The sequence below is a fragment of the Schistocerca serialis genome, chromosome 5 (genome assembly GCF_023864345.2).
Source record: "Schistocerca serialis cubense isolate TAMUIC-IGC-003099 chromosome 5, iqSchSeri2.2, whole genome shotgun sequence".
NCBI classification, from domain to species: Eukaryota; Metazoa; Arthropoda; class Insecta; order Orthoptera; family Acrididae; genus Schistocerca; species Schistocerca serialis.
In genome coordinates this window covers 826,352,943-826,379,333 of record NC_064642.1, presented here as the reverse complement: position 1 = coordinate 826,379,333, position 26,391 = coordinate 826,352,943, and the positions used below count along the sequence as shown (strand labels likewise).

Genomic DNA, 26,391 nt, shown 5'->3' with positions numbered 1-26,391 from the left:
GCCCTGTGCTCCGCGCTGTACTGCCGCCTCGGCGCCTGCCGGCAGGTGAAGGTGTCGACGTTCGGCTACTGGGGCGGCCCGCAGCGGCTGGTGGCGCAGCTGGCGGCGGAGCGGCGCGCCGCGGGGGCGGCGGAGGCGGCGCTGCCGCCGGGCCGGCCGGAGCGCATGCTGGCCGAGTCGGGCGCGCTGCTGCGGCGCGCCGCGGCCGCCTTCTACCTGTGCGGCCACCTCATGATGCTGGCCTGGTACGCCTCGCCGCTCGTCGCCAACGCCGCGCGCGCGCCGGACCCCGACACCAACGCCACGCTGCCCAGGTGCGTACTGGTAGCCAGCTGTAGTTCCAGCTAAACGTTCACGTAAAGGCGACGCAAACTTAAGATTACAACTTGAAAGTTATCCAGTTCTCGAGAAATTCCGACGCTGGACAAAAATATGAAAACACTAAAAACACAACACATTACCGTGCCAGATACTGTACAGGAAACAAGGTGGCAATCAAAACAACTTTCAGTCGGCTCGAAAGGGTCCTGTACGTTTTTCGAGGCAACTCGTGGCATAACGATGATGCAGGTGGGTAGTAATCGGACACCCCTACGTCCAAAGTACACCAAAAAGGCTCAGCGATGTCACCAACAAGTTTAAACTTCCTATCAATTCCAGGTTGATTAGCAAATGTACATATTGAATCGTCCTTTCACAATTTACCCACGAACAACAGGAACAGTGAATCACAATTGTCGAGGATGGATCTAGACACCTGTCAAATCAAAGTCGAAACGTAAACGGCGAAACACAGTCTGGCCATGGATCACATCAATAAGCTCAGCAGAATCAACATTCGTATCATAATCCGTCTCCACATCCAGTAGATATTAGGGCGCCATCTATAGGCACAATGTGTACGTCTGAAAGGCTTGCTGACGACTGACTGCCATATTACCAGATTCATCACTTATAAAGCAATATACGACAGGATGACATCAGTGGAGAAACAATATCTGTCTTTGGTGTGCCGGCCGCGGTGGCTGAGCAGTTCTAGGCCCTTCAATCCGGAACCGCGTGACAGCTACGGTCGCTGATTAGAATCCTGCTCCGGGCATGGATGTGTGTGTTGTCCTTAGGTTAGTTAGCTTTAAGTAGTTCTAAGTCTCAGGTGACTGATGACCTCAGATGTTAAGTCCCTTAGTGCTCAGAGCCATTTGAACCATTTTTGTCTTCGGTGGCCATGCGAGATGCAGTTATTCATCCTCATGGTGACAGAACCAGTCCAGGACGAAATGTGTGTGAGTTCGTAAGGCACCAAAGTCCTGAGCTCATCGGTCCCTGCACTTACACACTATTTAAACTAACTTGTGCTAAGAACAACACACACACACACACACACACACACACACACCCATGCCCGAGAGAGGAAAATGGCTCTGAACACTATGGGGCTTAACTTCTGAGGACATCAGTCCCCTAGAACTTAGAACTACTTAAACCTAACTAACCTAAGGACATCACACACATCCATGCCCGAGGCAGGATTCGAACCTGCGACCGTAGCGGTCGCGCGGTTCCAGACTGTAGCACCTAGAACCGCTCGGCCACCAACGGCCAGCTACGTCGGAAAGGCTTGCTGACGGCTGACTGCCATCTTACCAGATTCATCACTTATATAACAATATGCGAACAGGATGACATCAGTGGAGGGACAAAATCTGTCTTGGTAGCCAGGCGATATGCAGTATTCATCCTTGTGGTCACAGAAACAGTCCTGGACGGAATGTGTGTGAAATTCCTAAGGGAACAAACTGCTGAGGTCATCGGTCCTTACACTTACACAGTATTTAAACTAACTTATGCCAAGAAGAGCGGGCACACACCCATGCCCGAGAGAGGACTGGAACCTCCGGTGGAAGGGGTCGTCTAATCCGTGACATGACGCCTCGAACCACGCGGCCCAGTCCTCGACGATGTGACAGTGTGAAAAAGGGCCCTGTCGTCTTGGGGCACGGAATCACCATTGTGCAACAAACGTGAGATCCAGCCGATAAGTCAAAATATCATACATTCCCCGACGGCAGTGATGGAGCCTTGCAGAATAACAGTGACGTCCGTGGAATAGCACGATGTACCTGCCCAGATCATCGCCGAATCTCGGCCACGTTTCGCTCTTGTGTCGATGTAAACTCAGTCAGAAGTTGCAAAGAGCATCATACAAAACTCATCAGACAAAATGACTTTCTTGCTTTGTTCCATAGTCCATGTTTTATGGCTCTGGTACAACGTTTTGGTGTTTCGGACTTTTCCATCACTGACTACCAGTGTGTAATTCCAACTGGCCCTGCAGTTCTCTGCCCATGGAGATCCCTTCGTGTTGTTTTGGTGGTGATGGGGTTTCCGAGTGCGATAATCAGATCTGCAGTGATATTTGCAGCTGCCATCCACTTACTTCTTGTCACAGTCCTCTTCAGTGACCGTGCGGCTCGATGACTCGACACACAGGTTTTCCCCGACATTGTGTCTTGGCGGATGACGTCTCCCCGCTTTCCCTGTACTCCGCATAAATCTTCGATATGCTGCCTCTTGCAACATGAAACACTTTGACTGCCCCCACTACAGAAGCACCCAGCACCCACCGTACGAGCGCCGACCATGTGCCCACGGTCGTATGCGCTGGGCTCCGACACACTTCACTCACACGTACACACGACACTCCTCTGACCACGGCAGACACTTGGACCGTATTGAGGATACTGCAAGGGTGCCGTTCGTGGTCAGATACAACAGTGCCACCTGCAGGATTGGCTAGCATCTTCATTTATGTTCGAGCACACATTTCTCTCGGTGTTTCGATATTTTTGACCAACTCCTCAAGAGTTTATGATAGTGAAGAAAAATGTCACTTAAATGGCAATTGACCATCTACAAACTCGGGAATCAGTGACTTAATCGTAAGAGAAAGATTGTTAAACTACAAAATGTTTTAAGACAGTCTCGTTTCAAGCGACCAGTGCGCGGCAGTCCGGATTAGTACTCTGAGCGTCCTCGTACTTTGCCCTTCTATCCACTGCTGTGAAGCATTTCGCTTCAATACGATGCCTCTTGTAGAATTTCGGCGTAAATAATCTGAAACGAAGTTTCTCGTCATAACTGATAAGTGCTTAACTTGTTTTCAGAACAGCATGTGTGTTTCTGTGTCATCGACATACACTATGTGGTTATTGTATGCAATGCAACTTTGGTATGTTATTTTGAAAAATATAATTTTGTGCTGATAAATATTCCATATAATAACAAGATACATAATTTCATCGAATTATGTTTTATGATGGACGTTCAGCTGTGAGTTATCACTCTTCGTTACCTAAGTAGCTGACAGTATAAAAACAACAGAAATATAAAGTTACGGGGGGCGTTCAGTGGGTACTGCAACACAAGTTTTTTTCAGACAGTATCGGTTGAAAAAATGCGCAATTTGTTGTGGGACAACGTGGAATATTTCCGCTTCAGCCCCTACAGTTTGATGAAGTTCTCGTAGGTGGCGGCGCTATACGTAGCTTCACACTGGCGTCTGTAACAGAGGTTCGTTCCAAGCAGGTGGCTGTCATTGAGTACCTTTTGGAGGAAAACCAGAGCGTCGCAGATACTCACAGGCGCTTGCAGAGTGTCTACGGAGACCTGGCAGTGAACAAAAGCACGGTGCGTCGTCGGGCGAGGCACCTGTCATCATCACTAGAAGGTCGCGCAAACCTGTCCCATCTCCCGCGTGCCGGCCGGCCGCACACAGCTGCGACTACGGCAATAGTGGAACGTGTGGACACTCTCATTCTAGCTCATCGACGGATCACAGTCAAACACCTTGCTGCTCAGCTGGACACTCCTGTTGGTAATGCTGACACACTCGTCCAGCACTTGGGGTACTCAAGTGTGTGTGTGCCTCCTCGGTTTCTAGCTGCCTAACAGACTTCCACCTCATTGGCTCAATGTAGTCCGTGGAAAGCAGTACGTGGGTGATGGGGAGGTTACCGACGGCGCAAGACGTTGGTTGCGACGTCGGCCAGTGGACTGGTACTGTGCGGGCGTAAATCCGTCGCACTGAACGGATATTATCTTGAACAACAGGATTTTATAGTCAAAAGAATCGGGAAGAATCAGCCAATCTACTTTCAGAAAAAAAGTGTGCTTTACTTACTGAACAACCCCTGTACTTTCTATAACAATCATGACGACAAAATGAACATTCAGCAATGAAGTTAACTTCTGTCAAATGCGCAACCAAAGGTACAACATGTTGCCCAAACTACTTATTTTAAATTTTCCTTCAAATTAGTGCGTCCCTGTAATATTTGCACGCTTTCATTACATCTATAATGGTTTTCTTCAGTTTTGAACATAACTCTTTTAGGAGATTAAAACTGTGTGCCGGACCGAGACACGAAGTCGGGCATTTACCTTTCGCGGGCAAGTGCTCTACCATCTGAGCTACCCAAGCACGACTCACAACACGTCCTCACAGCTTCAATTCTACCAGAGCCTCAGGTTCGCAGAAGAATTTCCGTGAAGTTTGCAACGTAGGAGACGAGGTACTGGTAGAATTGAAGCTGTGAGGACGGGTCGTGAGACGTACTTGGGTAGCTCAGAAAGGCAAAGGTCCCGAGTACGAGTCTCCGTCCGGCACACAGTTTTAATCTGCCAGGAAGTTTCATATCAGCGTACACTCCGCTGCAGAGTGAAAATCTCATTCTGATAACTCTTTTAATGAATTCTTTCCAATCACAGTAGTCTACACGAAAATTGACACTCGAGACACATAACATACAGACACTTTTTAATGAAAAGGTGGCCTTTCGAAACGAACTAAAAAAGAAAAACCATTCTGATGTAGACTGAAACCATAGGCCCCAGGCAACAATGCAGCATTCGTATTTTAACATGCAGTGAGATCAGAGGAATTGTATATAGCAGTTGTTATCTGTGGACAATATCCTGAACTTACTGCTAATTTCGGTGTAATTGCAGGGAGCTTAAAGTTTCAGTGGGGTAAATGCAAGCATAAAAGTATATACGCAATAACGTTCCTGCGGGAGTACGCAGCGGTGTGGGTGGCGCCCGCAGGCACCTGCTCTTCGACGCGTGGTTCCCCTTCGACCCGGTGCCGTCGCCCAACTACGAGCTGGCGCTGCTGTACCAGTCGGTGACGCTGTACATCGCCTTCATCACGACGGCCGTCATCGACGTCTTCTACGTCAGCGTCATGGTCTACCTGGGCGTCGAACTGGAGATCCTCAACGAGGCGGTCGCCAGGAGTTGCCGGCCGTCCGAGGAGAAAGGCGACGACGAAGACGACTGCTCCCTGCTGATTGGCTGCGTCAGGCACCACCAGGCTCTCAACAGGTAGGGCCAGCTCACCTCCATCATCCCTCACCTGCCACTGTACCTAAATTTTAACTAAAGTAATTTCGAGGATTCCCTGCCCCATCGTGTTCCTAATCTATCGAAATGAAAATTCCTTGTCAGAGATCAATGTATAAGGGGTTATCAAAGAGTTTCGTTTGAGGGCGTTTTTGCATCGCATATGCAACGCAGCGTGACTCTGATAAGGGTATGTAAACATCAACATGTAGGCAACATAATCATCTTTGCGTTGAAGCTCTTGTTTTCCGTATTTACTTTAACAGTACGTATGTTTTTGGACAGGGTCTGCCTTTAGCAAAACACAATTTTGTTCTTTAACCCAAACATGTTTCACTGCAGTTGCAGCATCTTCAGTGGGCTTTTATTTTTCATCTGTTAAAGATAAAGAGTGTTCTTTACTGCTTGTATACATATAACTATTAGTTTTTAAGTCGTAATTACAGATATTTGGAAAAACACATAAATTATGAATTCATACCTTTTTACCACAGAGTGTTGTTTTTCTGATGTGTTGTGTTTCTACAGTGACTGTATTCTTCCACAGTTTGTCATTTGCTATCACTTACACCTTAAAGAAGATAAATTAATTGAGCCAGAATTACGATTTGAAAATTGTTATTTATATGCCTGAAATTAAGTAATTCTGTGTGTGTGTGTGTGTCTGTGTGTCTGTTTACGTAATGTTTCACTTACATTTTCTTTTTCCTCATCTTCATCACTGTCAAACATTATACACTCCTAGAAATGGAAAAAAGAACACATTGACACCGGTGTGTCAGACCTACCATACTTGCTCCGGACACTGCGAGAGGGCTGTACAAGCAATGATCACACGCACGGCACAGCGGACACACCAGGAACCGCGGTGTTGGCCGTCGAATGGCGCTAGCTGCGCAGCATTTGTGCACCGCCGCCGTCAGTGTCAGCCAGTTTGCCGTGGCATACGGAGCTCCATCGCAGTCTTTAACACTGGTAGCATGCCGCGACAGCGTGGACGTGAACCGTATGTGCAGTTGACGGACTTTGAGCGAGGGCGTATAGTGGGCATGCGGGAGGCCGGGTGGACGTACCGCCGAATTGCTCAACACGTGGGGCGTGAGGTCTCCACAGTACATCGATGTTGTCGCCAGTGGTCGGCGGAAGGTGCACGTGCCCGTCGACCTGGGACCGGACCGCAGCGACGCACGGATGCACGCCAAGACCGTAGGATCCTACGCAGTGCTGTAGGGGACCGCACCGCCACTTCCCAGCAAATTAGGGACACTGTTGCTCCTGGGGTATCGGCGAGGACCATTCGCAACCGTCTCCATGAACCTGGGCTACGGTCCCGCACACCGTTAGGCCGTCTTCCGCTCACGCCCCAACATCGTGCAGCCCGCCTCCAGTGGTGTCGCGACAGGCGTGAATGGAGGGACGAATGGAGACGTGTCGTCTTCAGCGATGAGAGTCGCTTCTGCCTTGGTGCCAATGATGGTCGTATGCGTGTTTGGCGCCGTGCAGGTGAGCGCCACAATCAGGACTGCATACGACCGAGGCACACAGGGCCAACACCCGGCATCATGGTGTGGGGAGCGATCTCCTACACTGGCCGTACACCACTGGTGATCGTCGAGGGGACACTGAATAGTGCACGGTACATCCAAACCGTCATCGAACCCATCGTTCTACCATTCCTAGACCGGCAAGGGAACTTGCTGTTCCAACAGGACAATGCACGTCCGCATGTATCCCGTGCCACCCAACGTGCTCTAGAAGGTGTAAGTCAACTACCCTGGCCAGCAAGATCTCCGGATCTGTCGCCCATTGAGCATGTTTGGGACTGGATGAAGCGTCGTCTCACGCGGTCTGCACGTCCAGCACGAACGCTGGTCCAACTGAGGCGCCAGGTGGAAATGGCATGGCAAGCCATTCCACAGGACTACATCCAGCATCTCTACGATCGTCTCCATGGGAGAATAGCAGCCTGCATTGCTGCGAAAGGTGGATATACAATGTACTAGTGCCGGCATTTTGCATGCTCTGTTGCCTGTGTCTATGTGCCTGTGGTTCTGTCAGTGTGATCATGTGATGTATCTGACCCCAGGAATGTGTCAATAAAGTTTCCCCTTCCTGGGACAATGAATTCACGGTGTTCTTATTTCAATTTCCAGGAGTGTATATTGAGTTGCCAGTGTCACTGTCATTGTTTCACTGGTTACCAGCTGTAAAAACAAAACATGGTGGACAGTGGAACAGTTGAAGGTGTAAAAGCAAGATGGCTGACAGTGGAACAGTTGAAGGTGTTTCTTGCTCGTGTGTGCTCATGTGTGGGTTTTGTGTGTTTGTAAGTTGATGAGGAGGCTTTTGTTTTTGTGTGTTGGGTGTCCTTTTTAATTTTGTTTTCATTTTGTGGTTCAGTTTATCTATAGTGTTTGTGTAATATCCATTCTCTTCTGCTATTTGTCTGATTGTCTGCAATTAATTCTTGTAGTTGTTTTCTGTGAGTGGGGTTTTGTTCAGTCTGTGTAGCATGTATTAGAAGCCGCCTAGTTTGTGTGTAATCAGATGATTAGAATCTTTGTGAATGGCTGTGTTGGTGGTGGTCACTTTCCTGAATGTAGAGAATTGGTGTTGGTTGTTGTGTCTGTATATTGTGAGGTCAAGGAAGTTTAACCTCTTGTCATGTTCTGTTTCTATGGCGAATTTTATTTTTGGGTGTACTTTGTTTATATCACAGTGGAGTTGTTGGATGCAACTTGGTGTTTCATCTACAAGGCATATGATGTCATGTACAACTTTATGCAGGTCTGACAAGGAGAATTAGTCGCAGAAGAAATAAGATGCACAATAAAGGAAAGCAAAACAACATATTGGCAGGAACAAAAACTGAAGAAGAAAAAACCTGCAGAAAAATAAAGGACGAACTTAAAAACAATGAGGCACTCATTACGAAATCAGACAAGGGCAGCACCATGATAATAATAAAACAGGATCGATGCAAGGAAAAAACCTTAAAATGCCTGGAAGACAACATAACAAAGCTAACCAGTGACCCAACACAAAGATACCAGAAAAACACACTAACATTCCTAAAAAATATTTCACACGTATTCACAAATCAGAAAGCAAAATGGTTGAAACAACAGAACCCCCAAGCACCCACACTGAACAGCCTACTAAAGCTCCACCTGGAAGGCATTCCGATAAGCCATGTAGACAATTTCAGAAGTGCACCCACTTACCACTTAGCCAGAGAAATGCACACATACTTACAAAAACATTACATATACACAAATAACAGAAGCATACACAACACTGAAGAGCTGATACAACAAATCAAAGACATCAACATACCCACAACAGCCACACTCAAATCATTTGACATCACATCCATGTACATCAATATCCCCACCACAGAAACCATCAACATGATCAAACAACAATTAGAAGAACAAGCCAAAATTCCCAAACCCCGCATAAGAGAAATAGCTAGCATTCTAAAACTAACGACAGGGCAAAGCTATTTCTCATTTGACAATCAGTTCTACTCACAAGAAGACGGGTTCCCAATGGGATCACCTGTCAGTGGACTCCTAGCCAACATTTTTCTCAATCACATTGAAAATAAAATATTTGAAACAATAGTAACACCCAAACAATACCGGATAATATGTTGGTACTGTTATGTAGATGACATCATATGCCTTGTAGATGAAACACCAAGTCGCATCCAACAACTCCACAGTGATATAAACAAGTACACCCAAAAATAAAATTCACCATAGGAACAAAACATGACAAGAGGTTAAGCTTCCTTGACCTCACAATATACAGACACAACAACCAACACCAATTCTCTACATTCAGGAAAGTGACCACCACCAACACAGCCATTCACAAAGATTCTAATCATCCGATTACACACAAACTAGGCGGCTTCCAATATATGCTACACAGACTGAACAAAACCCCACTCACTGAAAACAACTGCAAGAACAACCTTTCCTGGGCTCGAGACCATGTCAGTTGGACCCTAGACGACTGTAAAACCGTAGCTTGGCCACATGAGTCCAGATTTCAGTTGGTAAGATCTGATGGTAGCGTTCGAGTCTGGTGCAGACGCCACAAAGCCATGGATACAAGGTGCCAGCAAGGCACTGTTGATGGTGGATCCATAATGATGTGGGTAGTGTTACATGGAATGGACTTGGTCCTCTGTTTCAACTGAACCGATCATTGACTGGAAATTAATTACATGGAGACCTTCTGCAGCCATTCATGGACTTCATGTTCTCAAACAACGATGATATTTCTATGAATGACTATGCGCCATGTCACTGGGGCACAATTATTCGCGACTGATCAGAAGACAATTCGAGCGAATGATTTGGCCACCCTGTTCACCCATCATGAATCCCATTGAACATTTACGGGACATAATCGAGAGGTCAGTTCGTGCACAAAATCCTGCACCAGCAACACTTTCGCAATTATGGTCGGCTATGGAGGCAGTACCGCTGATTATTTCTGCAGGGAACTTCCAACGACTTGCTGAGTCTATACCACGTCCAGCTGGTGCGCTACGCCGGGCAGGAGGAGTTCCGACGATACTGGGAGGCACGTCACTACTTGTGTCACCTCGGTGTACTGCAACCACTGCCCAGACACGCACCAGGAACTGGGCTACCAAATTATTGGACGTCTCTGAGAGCAAGGTACTCCACAGAGTATTAGGCCCGTGTTGCTCCGAAGGAAACTGGAGCACAAGGCATAACAATGTACTTTATGCCATCTGTAAAGAACCACACATCACAAAGACAACGCAGTCAAGGAGACTGAGATGGGCATGTGGTACATACTGTATGTGTGACACAGGGGTATCAAAGAAAGGGGCAAAGATCGTGCTGATAGGTGTTACTGTAGAATATCCACGTAGAAGGCGATACAGGAACAGAAAATCACTGCCACAACATTACAATATCTGGCGCAAATGGTGGAAGAGGCGAAAGCTCATCACCGACTGAAGAGCCACCGAAGACAAAGAAAAAGAAGAAGAAAAAGAAGTGCTTCTATGCCTACTATGTATCTTATATTAAGAATTTTCCCTGTTTCCATCATACAGTATCTGGAGAAAGAATCAAAATTACGCTTATAATTTCGTACTTTCTGTATAATCTTTTTTAAGATTATGTGTAGATTTGTTCTGTGAGTTGTACGCATCTGAAATTTATTTGCAAAATATTACTACAAACTATATTTGTAATACATTAGTGACTACCATGTTTAACCCCCACTACCCGACACACTGCGCTCAGATCAGTTCTGCTATGCTGTACACAGCAGTTACACAGGGTGACTATTATTGAACTATACGAAAAAAACGTGAATTAGTTACAAGCTACAGCGTGCACACACTTTATTCAACACGTAAACGTAACTGCCGATATTCGGATTTAGGTTGCGACATGTGCGATATGCCTGCCATCATTGGTGATGATGTGGCGCAGAGGAAGAGCTGAATTCTGCATGGCCTGCTGACGTCTCGGAAAATCGATGTTGTCGGTGACCTCTTGAATGACTGTTTTAAGTTCAGCATCATTGGTTTTGAGGTTATTAGTGTACACCTCCACCCCCCCCCCCCTCCCACCCCATGAACCATGGACCTTGCCATTGGTGGGGAGGCCTTGCGTGCCTCAGTGATGCAGATAACCGTACCATAGGTGCAACCACAACGGAGGGGTATCTGTCGAGAGACCAGACAAACGTGTGGTTCCTGAAGAGGGGCAGCAGCCTTTTCAGTAGTTGCAAGGGCAACAGTCTGGATGATTGACTGATCTGACCTTGTAACAATAACCAAAACGGCCTGGCTGTGCTGGTACTGCGAACGGCTGAAAGCAAGGGGAAACTACAGCCGTAATTTTTCCCGTGGACATGCAGCTTTACTGTATGATTAAATGATGATGGCGTCCTCTTGGGTAAAATATTCCGGAGGTAAAATAGTCCCCCATTCGGATCTCCGGGCGGGGAATACTCAAGAGGATGTCGTTATCAGGAGAAAGAAAACTGGAGTTCTACGGATCGGAGCGTGGAATGTCACATCCCTTAATTGGGCAGGCAGGTTAGAAAATTTTAAAAGGGAAATGGATAGGTTAAAGTTAGATATAGTGGGAATTAGTGAAGTTCGTTGGCAGGAGGAACAAGACTTTTGGTCAGGTGAATACAGAGGTATAAATACAAAATCAAATAGGGGTAATGCAGGAGTAGGTTTAATAATGAATAAAAAAAATAGGCGTGCGGGTAAGCTACTACAAACAGCATAGTGAACGTATTATTGTGGCCAAGATAGACACGAAGCTCACGCCCACTACAGTAGTACAAGTTTATATGCCAACTAGCTCTGCAGATGATGAACAAATTGATGAAATGTATGATGAGATAAAAGAAACTACTCAGCTATTGAAGGGAGACGAAAATTTAATAGTCATGGGTGACTGGAATTCGAGAGTAGGAAAAGGGAAAGAAGGGAACATAGTGGGTGAATATGGATTGGGGGAGAGAAATGAAAGAGGAAGCCGTCTGGTAGAATTTTGCACAGAGCATAACTTAATCGTAGCTAACACTTGGTTCAAGAATCATCAAAGAAGGTTCTATACATGGAAGAATCCTGGAGATACTAGAAGGTATCAGATAGATTATATAATGGTAAGACAGAGATTTAGGCACCAGGCTTTAAATTGCAAGATATTTCCAGGGGCAGATGTGGACTCTGACCTCAATCTATTGGTTATGAACTGTAGATTAAAACTGAAGAAACTGCAAAAAGTTGGGAATTTAAGGAGATGGGACCTGGATAAACCGACTAAACCAGAGGTTGTACAGAGTTTCAGGGAGAGCATAAGGGAAAAATTGACAGGAATGGGGTAACGAAATACAATAGAAGAAGAATGGGTAGCTCTGAGGGATGAAGTAGTGAAGGCAGCAGAGGATCAAGTAATTAAATGGCGGGGGCTAGTAGAAATCCTTGGGTAACAGAAGAAATATTGAATATAATTGATGAAAGGAGAAAATATAAAAAAACAGTAAATGAAGCAGGCAAAAAGGAATACAAACGTCTCAAAAATGAGATCGACAGGAAGTGCAAAATGGCTAAGCAGGGGTGGCTAGAGGAGAAATGTAAGGATGTAGAGGCTTATCTAACTAAGGGTAAGGTAGATACTGCCTACAGGAAAATTAAAGAGACCTTTGGAGATAAGAGAACCACTTGTATGAACATCAAGAGCTCAGATGGGAACCCAGTTCTAAGCAAAGAAGTGAAAGCAGAAAGGTGGACTGAGTATATAGAGCGTCTACACAAGGGCGATGTACTTGAGGACAATATTATGGAAATGGAAGAGGATGTAGATGAAGATGAAATGGGAGATACGAGTTTGACAGAGCACTGAAAACCTGAGTCGAAACAAGACCCCCGGAGTAGACAACATTCCATTGGAACTACTGACGACCTGGGGAGAGCCAGTCCTGACAAAACTTTACCATCTGGTGAGCAAGATGTATGAAACAGGCGAAATACCCTCAGACTTCAAGAAGAATATAATAATTACAATCCCAAAGAAAGCAGGTGTTGGGAGTGAAAATTACTGAACTATCAGTTTAATAAGTCACAGCTGCAAAATACTAACGCGAATTCTTTACAGACTAATGGAAAAACTAGTAGCAGCCGACCTTGGGGAGATCAGTTTGGATTCCGTAGAAATGTTGGAACACGTGAGGCAATACTGACCCTACGACTTATCTTAGAAGCTAGATTAAGGAAGGGCAAACCTACGTTTCTAGCATTTGTAGACTTAGAGAAAGCTTTTGACAATGTTGACTGGAATACTCTCTTTCAAATTCTGAAGGTGGCAGGGGTAAAATACAGGGAGCGAAAGGCTATTTACAATTTGTACAGAAAGCAGATGGCAGTTATAAGAGTCGAGGGTCATGAAAGGGAAGCAGTGGTTGGGAAGGGAGTGAGGCAGGGTTGTAGTCTCTCCCTCATGTTATTCAATCTGTATATTGAGCAAGCAGTAAAGGAAACAAAAGAAAAATTCGGAGTAGGTATTAAAATCCATGGAGAAGAAATAAAAACTTTGAGGTTCGCCGATGACATTGTAATTCTGTCAGAGACAGCAGAGAACTTGGAAGAGCAGTTGAACGGAATGGACAGTGTCTTGAAAGGAGGGTATAAGATGATCATCAACAAAAGCAAAACGAGGATAATGGAATGTATTCGAATTAAGTCGGGTGATGCTGAGGAAATTAGATTAGGAAATGAGACACTTAAAGTAGTAAAGGAATTTTGCTATTTGGGGAGCAAAATAACTGATGATGGTCAAAGTAGAGAGGATATAAAATGTAGACTGGCAATGGCAAGGAAAGCGTTTCTGATGAAGAGAAATTTGTTATCATCGAGTATAGATTTAAGTGTCAGGAAGTCATTTCTGAAAGTATTTGTATGGAGTGTAGCCATGTATGGAAGTCAAACATGGACGATAAATAGTTAGGACAAGAAGAGAATAGAAGCTTTCGAAATGTGGTGCTACAGGAGAATGGTGTAGATTAGATGGGTAGATCACATAACTAATGAGAAAGTATTGAATAGGATTGGGGAGAAGAGAAGTTTGTGGCACAACGTGACCAGAAGAAGGGATCGGTTGGTAGGACATGTTCTGAGGCATCAAGGGATCACCAATTTAGTATTGGAGGGCAGCGTGGAGGGTAAAAATCGTAGAGGGAGACCAAGAGATGAATACACTAAGCAGATTCAGAAAGATGTAGGTTGCAGTAGGTACTGGGAGATGAAGAAGCTTGCACTGGATGGAGTAGCATGGAGAGCTGCATGAAACCAGTCTCAGGACTGAAGACCACAACAACAAACAACAGTGTACACCTTGTCATTAATATAGCCCCACAAAAAGGATTCGCATGTGTTCAAACCCGGAGAATATGGTGGCCAATCGAGGCCCATGGCAGTGCTCAGAGTGCTGCCCCCAAAGCGCTCCTCCAGGACATGACACTCAGATGCTTAGGACGGGCGCTAGGGACAGATCATCGAGTGACATTATACTGAGTGCACTATCCAAAAATTACCTCGAGCAATTAAACAGAGAACCGTCTCGTCGAGATAGCATCTTGGACCTACTGATAACAAACAAACCCGAACTTTTCGACTCTTTAAGCGCAGAACAGGGAACCAGTGATCATAAGGCCGTTGCAGCATCCCTGAATGTGGAAGTAAATAGAAATATAAAAAAGAGAGGAAGGTTTATGGGTTTAGCAAGAGTAATAGGAGGCAGATTTCAGACTACCTAACAGATCAAAACAAAATTTTTGATCCGACGCTGACAATGTTGAGTGTTTATGCAAAAAGTTCAAGGCAATCGTAAAACGCATTTTAGCAGGTACGTGCCGAGTAAAACAATGAGGGACGGGAAAAACCCACCGTGGTTCAACAACAAAGTCATGAAACTACTGCGAATAGCAAAGACAGCTTCACTGAAAGTTTAAACGCAGCCAAAACCTCTCAAACAGACAGAAGCTAAACGATGTCAAAGTTAGCGTAAGGAGGGCTATGCGTGAAGCGTTCAGTGAATTCTAAAGTAAAATTCTATGTACCGACTTGACAGAAAATCCTAGTAAGTTCTGGTCTTACGTTAAATCAGTAAGTGGATCGAAACAGTATATCCAGACACTCTGGGATGATGATGATGGCATTGAAACAGAGGATCACACGCGTGAAGCTGAAATACTAAACACATTTTCCCAGAGCTGTTTCACAGAGGAAGACCGCACTGCAGTTCCTTCTCTAAATCCTCGCACGAACGAAAAATGGCTGACATCGAAATAAGTGTCCAAGAAATAGAAAAGCAACTGAAATCACTCAACAGAGAAAAGTCCACTGGACCTGACGGGATACCAATTCGATTCTACACAGAGTACGCGAAAGAACTTGCCCCCCTTCTAACAGCCGTGTACCGCAAGTCTCTAGTGGAACGGAAGGTTCCAAATGATTGGAAAAGAGCACAGGTAGTTCCAGTTTTCAAGAAGGATCGTCGAGTGGTTGCGCAAAACTATAGACCTATATCTCTGACATCGATCTGTTGTAGAATTTTAGAACATGTTTTTTGCTCGCGTATCATGTCATTTCTGGAAACCCAGAATCTACTCTGTAGGAATCATCATGGATTCCGGAAACAGCAATCGTTTGAGACCCAATTAGCTTTATTTGTTCATGAGACCCAGAAAATATTAGATACAGGCTCCCAGGTAGATGCCATTTTCCTTGACTTCCGGAAGGCATTCGATACAATTTTGAACTGTCGCCTGATAAACAGAGTAAGAGCCTACGGAATATCGGATCAGATGTGTCGGAAGTTCCATGCGGCTTTTCGCGGATAATGCTGTAGTATACAGAGAAGTTGCAGCATTAGAAGATTGCAGCGAAATGCAGGAAGATATGCAGCGGATAGGCACTTGGTGCAGGGACAGACAAATGTAATGTATTCCGAATGCATACAAAGAAGAATCCTTTACTATATGATTATATGATAGCGGAACAAACACTGGTAGCAGTTACTTCTGTAAAATATCTGGGAGTATGCGTACGTAACGATTTGAAGTGGAATGATCATATAAATTTAATTGTTGGTAAGGCGGGTGCCAGGTTGAGATTCATTGGGAGAGTCCTTAGAAATTGTAGTCCATCAACAAAGGAGGTGGCTTACAAAACACTCGTTCGACCTATACTTGAGTATTGCTCATCAGTGTGGGATCTGTACCAGGTCGGGTTTGACAGAGGAGATGGAGAAGATCCAAAGAAGAGCAGCGCGTTTCGTCACGGGGTTATTTTGTAAACGTGGTAGCGTTACGGAGATGTTTAGTAAATTCAAGTGGCAGACTGTGCAAGATAGGCGCTCTGCATCGCGATGTAGCTTGCTGTCCAGGTTTCGAGAGGGTGCGTTTCTGGATGAGGTCTCCAATATATTGCTTCCCCTACTTATAACTCCCGAGGATATCACGAATGTAAAATCAGAGAGATTTGAGCGCGCACGGAGGGTTTCCGGCAGTCTTTCTTCCCGCGAACCATACGCGACTGGAACAGGAAAGGGAGGTAACGACAGGAAAGGGAGGTAAAGGGAGGTAAAGACAGTGGCACGTGAAGTGTCCTCCGCCACACACCGTTGGGTGGCTTGCGGAGTATAAATGTAGGTGTAGATGTAGATGGAACGCTCTGCTGCTTCGATGGCGTCGAGCTCTGTCTTGCATGAACCACATCTTGTCGAAATATGGGTCACTTTGTATAATGGAGATCTAATCATGTTCCAATACCTTCACTACATATCGGTAGTCACTGTGCCATCAAGGAATTTCGCACCGATTATTTCGTGCCTGGAAATTTCATACCACACAGTCATCCATTGAGGGTGAAGAGACTTATCGATGTGGATTCTCAGTTCCCCAAATGCGCCAATTTTGCTTATTGACGAACCCATCCAAATGAAAGTGGGCATCGTCGCTATTCACATCAATAACTCCCATCATGTCCCGCGGTCAACCGTGCAGTTTGAACGTCCTAAAGCAAACTATTCAGAAGTTATGATGATTTTGTTTCATGTAGTTCAATAATTGTCACCCTGTATATTACTCTGGCCAAAACAAGTACTGTGCTCCAAATTGAAGCAGCCTTCACCTAATGCCCGCAATTATTTTCCTTCCTTAAGGTAACTTGCCAGTGAACGGCTGGAAAAACAGTAATAATTTTCATAAAGTTTATGATGGTCTAACTACATAATGTGAACTCCGAATACAAAGAAAGGCCGCGCGGAATTAGCCGAGCGGTCTTGGGCGCTGCAGTCATGCACTGTGTGGCTGGTCCTGGCGTAGGTTCGAGTCCTCACTCGGGCATGGGTGTGTGCGTTTGTCCTTAGGATAATTTAGGTTAAGTAGTGTGTAAGCTTAGGGACTGATGACCTTAGCAGTTCAGTCCCATAAGATTTCACACACATTTGAACATACAAAGAAATTTTAGGACAATTAAAGTGTTCTGAGGATGAAGGTATTGGTATAACAATAATCAGAATAGCTTCGATATAAAATTTATTATTTAAACATTTATGTCGGCCAGTAATTTAAAATTTTTCCTGCCAGTCTACGTTTGAGGTCTATAGACTTATTAACTACTTTTCCTAGTTGCTTAAAACTTTGTGCACACATTTATGACATAATTATCTAAAAATTAGACTACAATCAAATGATTTTTATACTATAAATACTTAAATTAGACAATCAAAATTAAGGTAATTTTTTATAATTAATAAGGGTATATTTTTCCTCCTGTGATAATAAGCTGGTGTCTATTCTACTTTTCTCCAAATGGTAGCCTGAAATATCACAAAAAATTTCAGACCTCTGGCTCAAATAGTTTTTTTGCATAAAATAAACATGTCAGAAAATTTGATTATTGGGAAATTCAGTTTGAAGGTACATTTCATCTGTTACTCACCTCTGTTGTTCTTAAAGCCCTCCAGTTGCATAATATTCTTGGTTTGTGTGTTCCTCGTCTTCTCTCTTACTTTTCTTGCTCCTCTGTGCTATTCTGTCGTCTTTGGTTGACTCATAAATTAGACACATCGCGAACGCATAAATTACCCTAACTCCTCGCTGCCTTCACTTACAAGCTTCAAACTTTGACACGGCCAAGCGCCCACCGACCTCAGTACGCGATATCAATTTCAACTTGATACACGCTTACTTTCCCAGGGAAAGACGCCCTCAAAGACAAAAACCCAAACCGAAAAACGGATTAAAGGAACACAGTGAAAAGCTGTTTTTTCGTCTTATGGCATTACAAATGAAACACTTTCCGTTACTTTCCTTCAATTGTACTGTGAAACCTTGTTTCTTTCCACGTCTCACGCTTCTAGGTCAACGCAAATAAATAATAATGACGCCATCTGACATCCGACCGCTGCATACCGACATGTATTTAAAGTTGTATTTAATGATGTTCCCGATGTCCGAATCGATTCATTTAACTACCATTTTGTTTACAAAACTCTAAATATTGATTTAAGATGGATAGAAATTCGAATTTTTGAAGCAGTATCACTAGCAAGTGGCCTTAAGCACATACACAATATAACTAAAAATTTTTGGAGCAACAATTTATATTACATATTCCCACAAACTTTTCTTAAATTATTCTACTATTTCAGATGTCTGAATGAAGCCCATAGGAGTACAAATGCAAACACTATACATATATATATATACTGTTGATATATCTGTGATATATCTACCTGGAGTTTCCATTGTTTGAAACCGAACATCAACCTATCCATAACGTAACTAAGAAACTGTTATTATTTGCATAAGAAATAGCAATAATATACACACACATCAAAGAAAGTTTTACATCGCCCCGGTTCCCAGAGCTCCTGAAGATAGACGTTGACTGTGGGTATTGTATCACAGACACAATTCCTTTGACTGTTCAGAGAAGTCACTAACCCCCTCCCCCCCCCCCCCCCTCCCCAAACACACACAGATGTAAATAACCATGCATGAGGAGCGCCTATTAGACGGAGGGGGTCCGACAGCCGATCAGTTCCTGTCATTCCACCAGGAAGGACGTACACGGGTCGTGTTGTCTGTAGTTCAACCAAGCCTAGACGGTCAATACCGCGGTTCGATCGCGTCCGCATTGTTACTTTGCGCCAGGAAGGGCTCTCAACAGGGGAACTGTCCAGGTGTCTCGGAGTGAACCAAAGCGGTGTTGTTTGGACATGGAGGAGATACAGAGAGACAGGAGCTGCCGATGAGATGCCTCGCTCAGGCCGCCCAAGGGCTACTACTGCAGTGGATGACCGCTACCTACGGATTATGGCTCGGAGGAACCCTGACAGCAATGCCACCATGTTGAATAATGCTTTTTGCGCAGCCACAGGCCGTCGTGTTACGATTCAAAATGTGCGCAATAGGCTACATGATGCGCAATTTCACTCCAGACGTCCATGACGAGGTGCATCTTTGAAACCACGACAACAGACTATGCGGTACAGATGGGCCCAACAACATGCCGAATGGACCGCTCAGGATTCACATCACGTTTTCTTCACCGATGAGTATCGCATATGCCTTCAAGCAGAGAATCGTCGGTGTTTGGAGGCAACCCGGTCAGGCTGAACGCCTTAGACACACTGTTCAACGAGTGCAGCAAGGTGAAGGTTCCCTGATGTTTTGGGGTGGCATTATGTGGGGCCCATGTACGCCGCTGGTGGTCATGGAAGGCGCTGTACGATACGTGAATGCCGTCCTCCGACCGAGAGTGAAACCATATCGGCAGCACATTGGCGAAGCATTCGTCTTCATGAACGACAATTCGCTCCCCCATCGTGCACATCTTGTGAATTACTTCCTTCAGGATAACGATATCACTCCACTAGAGTGGCCAGCATGTTCTCCAGACATGAACCCTATCTTGCAGGCCTGGGATAGATTGAAAAGGGCTGTTTATGGACGACATGACCCACCAACCACTGAGGGATCTACGCCGAATCGCCGTTGAGGAGTGGGACAATCTGGAGCAACTGTGCCTTGATGAACTTGTGGACAGTATGCCACGACGAATACAGGCATGCATCAATGCAGGGGGACGTGTTACTGGGTATTAGAGATACCGGTCTGTACAGCAATCTGGACCACCACCTTTGAAGGTGTCGCTGTTTGGTGGTACAACATGCAATGTGTGGTTTTCATGATCAACAAAAAGTTGATGCTATTGTTGATCTTTGATCTCTATTCCAATTTTCTGTACGGGTTCCGGAACTCTTGGAACCGAGGTGATGCAAAGCTTTTTTTGATGTGTGCGGTTATCAAAACTCAGAGTTAATACTGATATACTTTAAGTTTCTTAAAATACAAATGTACCGAACAATAAAATCTCTAATTGTAAATTTAGATTTGCCGTCCATAATTATGTAATGTCATTTAACTTAATTTTACTTATCATCGCCGCCAGACTACTGAACTCCAGGAATATGTCAAGTCAAATTTTTTTCAGCACGTTGTATTTAAACAAAGAATGAAACTGCTGTTTGCCAATTGTAGACGTTTTGGTAAAGGATTGTTGAGCACTCGCACATGGAACAGAGGAACAGTAGTTACAGTTACGCCTTACTACAACTCGAACTTCGTCACACAGCATCCACCAGCACGGCTTCGCGATTACTGAAGAGTATTTTCAATAGAAAATAAAGCGTGAAACAATTTCGGGTGACTGATATCGTTGGATAACAACAGTCAGCTAAATGCACATTTGCTGTCGTGATTGTTGTCAACGAAAACTGACAAGAGTTTCAGTTTCCAGTTCATTCGAATGCTTTACTCAAACATCAATGTTTCGATTATTTCAGTGAACAAACTCAGTCGTTGCCAGTAATTAAGATGATATATAGTACTTGTCTTTTTCATAGTTGAGACAGATGTAGCTACATCAGGCTCCAACACACTCAACGACCATCTACCTTCCAAATTACACACACTTTTTCATAAAAGTCAGCTTTAATACCATGTTAGCTTTCCACGGAAACATAATTGTTGAAATCACTCCTTTTTGATTTATTTCTTAGAGAGCCAGCACCACAGAAATCAGTGACCTATATGTATAGAGACGTCTCCTGTTCCTTAGAGTTCTCCAGCTATTATACTACTGTAGGTTAGGTGCACGCAGGTCACAGAAATGGTGACTTGCGCCAGGCCACTGAGTAACATGAAATTATTATTGATTATCGACCAGATCTCTAAAACCTTACAGTATCGCTCCACTTATATGAACGATTAAAAACAGATGCTGGTAAGTTACAAGTTCCTAAGAATACAAGCTGACTTTCAAGTATGGAGAAAATAATGTTCATATAAGTACGTTACGATAGCGTATTGCAGTAATTGTGTCCAGATGACATTTAAATGGTTCAGATCACATTATGTTGAATATAGATCACATAACTAATGAGGGGGTGTTGAATAGGATTGGGGAGAAGAGAAGTTTGTGGCACAACTTGGCTAGAAGAAGGGATCGGTCGGTAGGACATGTTCTGAGGCATCAAGGGATCACCAATTTAGTACTGGAGGGCAGCGTGGAGGATAAAAATCGTAGAGGGAGACCAAGAGATGAATACACCAAACAGATTCAGAAGGATGTAGGTTGCAGTAGGTACTGGGAGATGAAGTAGCTTGCACAGGATAGAGTAGCGTGGAGAGCTGCATCAAACCAGTCTCAGGACTGAAGACCACAACAACAACAGACTCTGTCTGTCTGTCCAACTGTTAAGACCCCTTCTTTCACAGGAACGGATATCAAGTTGAAATTTATGACCAATAGTAAGGTCTCCGGTCTCTTGGCGGATAAAGAATTTAAGCTTCGAAGTCAATGGAATCGAGAGATTCGGCCATATATGTCACATATTTTCATACTCGGAAGTCACCCAGCAAAACGTATGGATGAACTACCGACATACATGTCAGGCCTGGTTGTCTGACAGTGAAGTGCGTGCCTGGACATCGAGAGGTCGCGGTATCGAATCTCGGTCGTAACACGGAATTCCCAGACTTAGGGTCAGCCTGGCCATCACCTCTCAACAGTGTGAGGAGTCGGTGGAGTCTCCAGAGAAAACACGTTAAACTGTTTGTCCCGTGTCCCAGGTTGCTAGCTGGGTTAGGTTAGGTGCACGCAGGTCACAGAAATGGTGACTTGCGCCAGGCCACTGAGTAACTTGAAATAATTATTATTTATTACAAACATAACTGAGTTTGTACGGTACCCTCATTTCGCGACTCAAAATCGCATTTGTCCGCTTTTCAATCCTCAGCCAGCTTTAACGTCTGTGAATGAAAAACAGAAAACAATATTGAAACTCAAATTACTATTTACACAGAATACACATCCAGATAAACAGTTTCATAGGCTGAGTCGCAGGTAAAAAAAAAAAAAAGACTGATAAAATACTATATTTATATGTTAGGTTAGTTTAATAACTGTTTTGAATTTTTCTGCTTAATGTCGAGGACAGTTCATGAGCAGGCATTTCCCATTCAACTTTGCAGATGCGTTAACACACTCCAGGAAGTAATGGGAATCTCCATCTTCGTGCAGTTTGTTTTCAACATGCTTCTTATCTGCGTGTATGCATTCGTGCTTACAACGGTAAGTAATATCTCGACTGGACCTGCATTATACCTATGATATTGTAGTAAGTAGTCCCGCAACGTTGAAACGCAGCGGCGGCCCGGCTGTTTCAGAGGAAGAGCGACTTGAGCACGCTGGCGAAGTTCGGCATGACCCTGGAGAGCTACCTGTTCGAGAACCTGCTGTACTGCTGGTACGGCAACAACCTGATAGAGCAGGTGCGTCAGCTGCGCGCTACCACCGCTGAGATTTATAAAGGGAAGGGAGGAGTGGCCGTAGAAGCTGTTATAAAGCAGCCTGGTACGTTTGTGGAGACCAAACCATAATTGCTCGTGATGGTTAGTGCTGCTCCAGGAATTTGGTCGCCAGCGTTTACTCGATCTCAGTTTACAGAAGTTTTGCACCGCGTACTTCAGCAGAAGTGCTGTATCACGTCAAGTGAGGATTCAACGTTATTTCTGAGCTGCAGCCACCGTGATGCTGAAACACTCTTAGGATGCACAGCGTCGTCCGTAACAGCTTTGGCGGGCAGATGGTCCATGCGAGCACAAGCTTCGAACTCGGCACAGATGAAGTAGGACTCCACCACCTCTGATTACGGCTGCGAAATGCAGACTGCCTATTTCGTGTTTCACGTCATATTGTTTCTAAAAATGATTATCTGTGATATGACTTTTCAGGTGTATGAATATTCGCTTCTTGTAGACCCATGTTGAAAACCATTTGCGCAGAGATGGATTTCTTTATATAATCCTCCAGTATGTGACCCAATTATGTTCTGGACTATCATAATGGTTCTATGGGTTGCTGGGTAAACACTACATAGGTAATATATGTTCATCGGTACACATGCGACAGCATGCTACCTAATATGGCCTACAATGTCGCGTGTAAGAACGGGATTTTTTCGGGGCTCATATCTGGGGCTCTACTTATGATACAAAGATAAGGTCCAATCTTTTGGATAGCCATTGGCTAGGGACTATCTGTATACCCAGTAGAAGGATCGTCTTACTGTAACTGTTTTACAGTAGGGGCTCAAATTCTGAATAAAACTTTTATCCATTAATGGACGAAGATCACTGTGGCTGTGATGAACAAAGGTTTTTCGAAATAACTGCTCCAAAAGGCGACTGGGTGCAGTAATACCAAGAAACCTTCAAATTTTGAATGTTACACACTTCCTCCAGCTTAGGCGAATGGAACAAGTGGGTTGATTCCTTTTGCATTACATGTGGTTCACGATGCGACGAAGGGGGTAATGGAGGCAGCATTTAGTTTATGGGCAGATTCTGAGAAAACCCGAAAAACATGGTTTTTGAGTGCCGAAACCGAGCCGCGGCCTGCAAGGCGGCTGTGCACAGTAAGTGATTTTAATTTTTACAGTATATTCCCACGAAACTGACCTCGAACAATCTTGAAAATTTTCTTGGCATCTTTGTCCGATTCCGAGCTATAGACGTTCAAACTTACCTTATTTATGGATGTAAAATACGCACGTAAAAGCAAGTGCAAGGCGGAGAGCTAGTTTATGAAGTGACATGGCACGGAGAAATATGCTGTAAAGTGTCTCCGCTATCATCAGAAGCGTTCTGGGAACCCCATGTTGTCGTAGTACTGAAGCACATGCAAAAATTATGTGTACATAAAATCCGATCAGACGCGTAAAACCCGACTGATTTGCATTACATCAATTTCACATAAATAAAATTAAAAATTTTACTGATCCATACATTTCTTTTTATATGAATGACATGCTCCAACAGGGAAAGTAAGGGCACCAGCAGAAAAATTCTCCTACCAGAGCACAAAAAGGCGTATGCATTTGTTTATTAAAAGACTAAGCGAAAAATGGGGTACTAGCTGCCTCATTATACCTTCAACACCTTTAAAGATATGAAGATAGTAACTGCTCTCGAAAGAACAGTTACCATTGATGACCGAGCAGCTTCTCTAGAATAAATGATAATTAATTGAAAACCCTCAGCTGCCGACAGGTGTTGTTGAGATGCTTTGATGGGGATAGCTGAAAATGTGTGGCCCGACCGGGACTCAAACCCGAGATCTCCTGCTTACATGCCCGACGCTCTATCCATCTGAGCCACCGAGGACACAGATGAATAGCGTGACTGCAGGGACTTATCCCGTGCACGATTCCCGTGAGACCCACATTCCCAACTGTCCACAATCTACATACGTAATGTTCCTAAAAGATACATTCTTTGCCCATCCACTCGTTACTCGCGCCCACTGAAGTTGACGATTCCCGTTCGGGCAACTTGTGCGCACTGTCCAGTTGGACAGTTGGGAATGTGGGTCTCACGGGAAGCGTGCAAGGGATAAGTCACTGCAGTCACGCTATTCATCTGTGTCCTCGGTGGCTCAGATGGATCAGTGTCGCCTTGCGTGTCGAGCGAGCAGGTTGTCGTTAACTTCCGACTGTGCCGCAGCGCCACTTGTGTCGAAGCTACTCACAAGGGGAGGCCGCCAATTGTGAAATTCAGATTCGATTCATACTGCGCATAATAAAAGCTCATGGCCAGAGGTGTAATGTGGCGAAGCACCAAGATGCACTTCTCAGCCATTGTCGAGAAAATCGACGGTTAAAAGAAACCGTTACGGTGAAATACTCTCTACGATTAATAATTTTCTATAGCGTCGTGGCGCAGCGGTAAGCGCTCGGGTTCGTAATCCGAAGGTCGCCGGATCGAATCTTGCGCCATGCAACTTTTTTTATTATTAGTTTTTTGTAATTCAAATGTATACACACACACACACACACACACACACACACACACACACACATATATATATATATATATATATATATATATATATATATATATATATATATATAAAACTATTAATGAATTGCTTATGCATGTTGGTGAAGGCGGATCGCTCTCCAGTTGTACCGCCTCCATTTTTCCGTTTGCTTAACAGGGTGTACCAAAGCTCTCACGTCCGCACTGACTTTCGACGATGTTATAAGTTGCGCTAGGGACCGCATCTACCTTCTTTCGAAGTTAGCGGGCAACTACACTGTTATGCGGCGGCTCGTTTCGGCCCATTCAACATCTGTCCTTCAAGTGTAACGAGCGAGTAACGGAGTTCATATTTCATACCTGCCACAGCAAATTTGTGTTCTTGGGTATCTATTCTAATTCGAACGTTTGACTTACGCTATACGTATTCGTTTCGGAATATCGTTTCTACGTCTTCCGTTAACTATACGTGGTAAACATTACGAAGACAATTAATAACATTTGTGAAATACAACTTTGTCTGCGGAAAACATAATGATGTTCGAAGTCACCAGTTTTTCCACGACAAACGACTTTCAACAACTTATTATATGCATAATTCTTGCAACTGATTGCCGGGAATTTTATATATATATATATATATATATATATATATATATATATATATATATATATATATATATATGTGTGTGTGTGTGTGTGTGTGTGTGTGTGTGTTTGTGTGTATATACACATTTGAATTACAAAAAACAAATACTAAAAAAAAAAAAAAGGTTGCATGGGGCGAGATTCGATCCGGCGACCATCGGATAGCGAACCCGAGCGCTTACCGCTGCGCCACGACGCTGTAGAAAATGATTAATCATAGAGAGTATTTCACTGCAACGGTTTCTTTTAACTGTAGATTTTCTCGATAACGGCTGAGAAGTGCATCTTGGTGCTTTGCCACATTACACCTCTGGCCATGAGCTTTTATTATGCGCAGTATGAATCGAATCTGAATTTCACAATTGGCGGCTT

At 44.3% G+C, this 26,391-nt stretch overlaps 1 protein-coding gene across 1 annotated transcript in view; it reads left to right on the top strand.

The window, feature by feature from the left end:
• The first annotated feature begins 234 nt into the window (after window positions 1–234).
• The window catches only part of LOC126482250 (putative odorant receptor 71a), a 96,406-nt gene continuing 70,249 nt past the window's right edge, over window positions 235–26,391 (top strand). Inside the window, exons 1-4 of the mRNA XM_050106230.1 lie at window positions 235–314; window positions 5,104–5,382; window positions 22,525–22,624; window positions 22,720–22,824. Coding sequence (XP_049962187.1) covers window positions 235–314; window positions 5,104–5,382; window positions 22,525–22,624; window positions 22,720–22,824 — 564 coding nt within the window. The remainder of the gene's footprint in view (window positions 315–5,103; window positions 5,383–22,524; window positions 22,625–22,719; window positions 22,825–26,391) is intronic.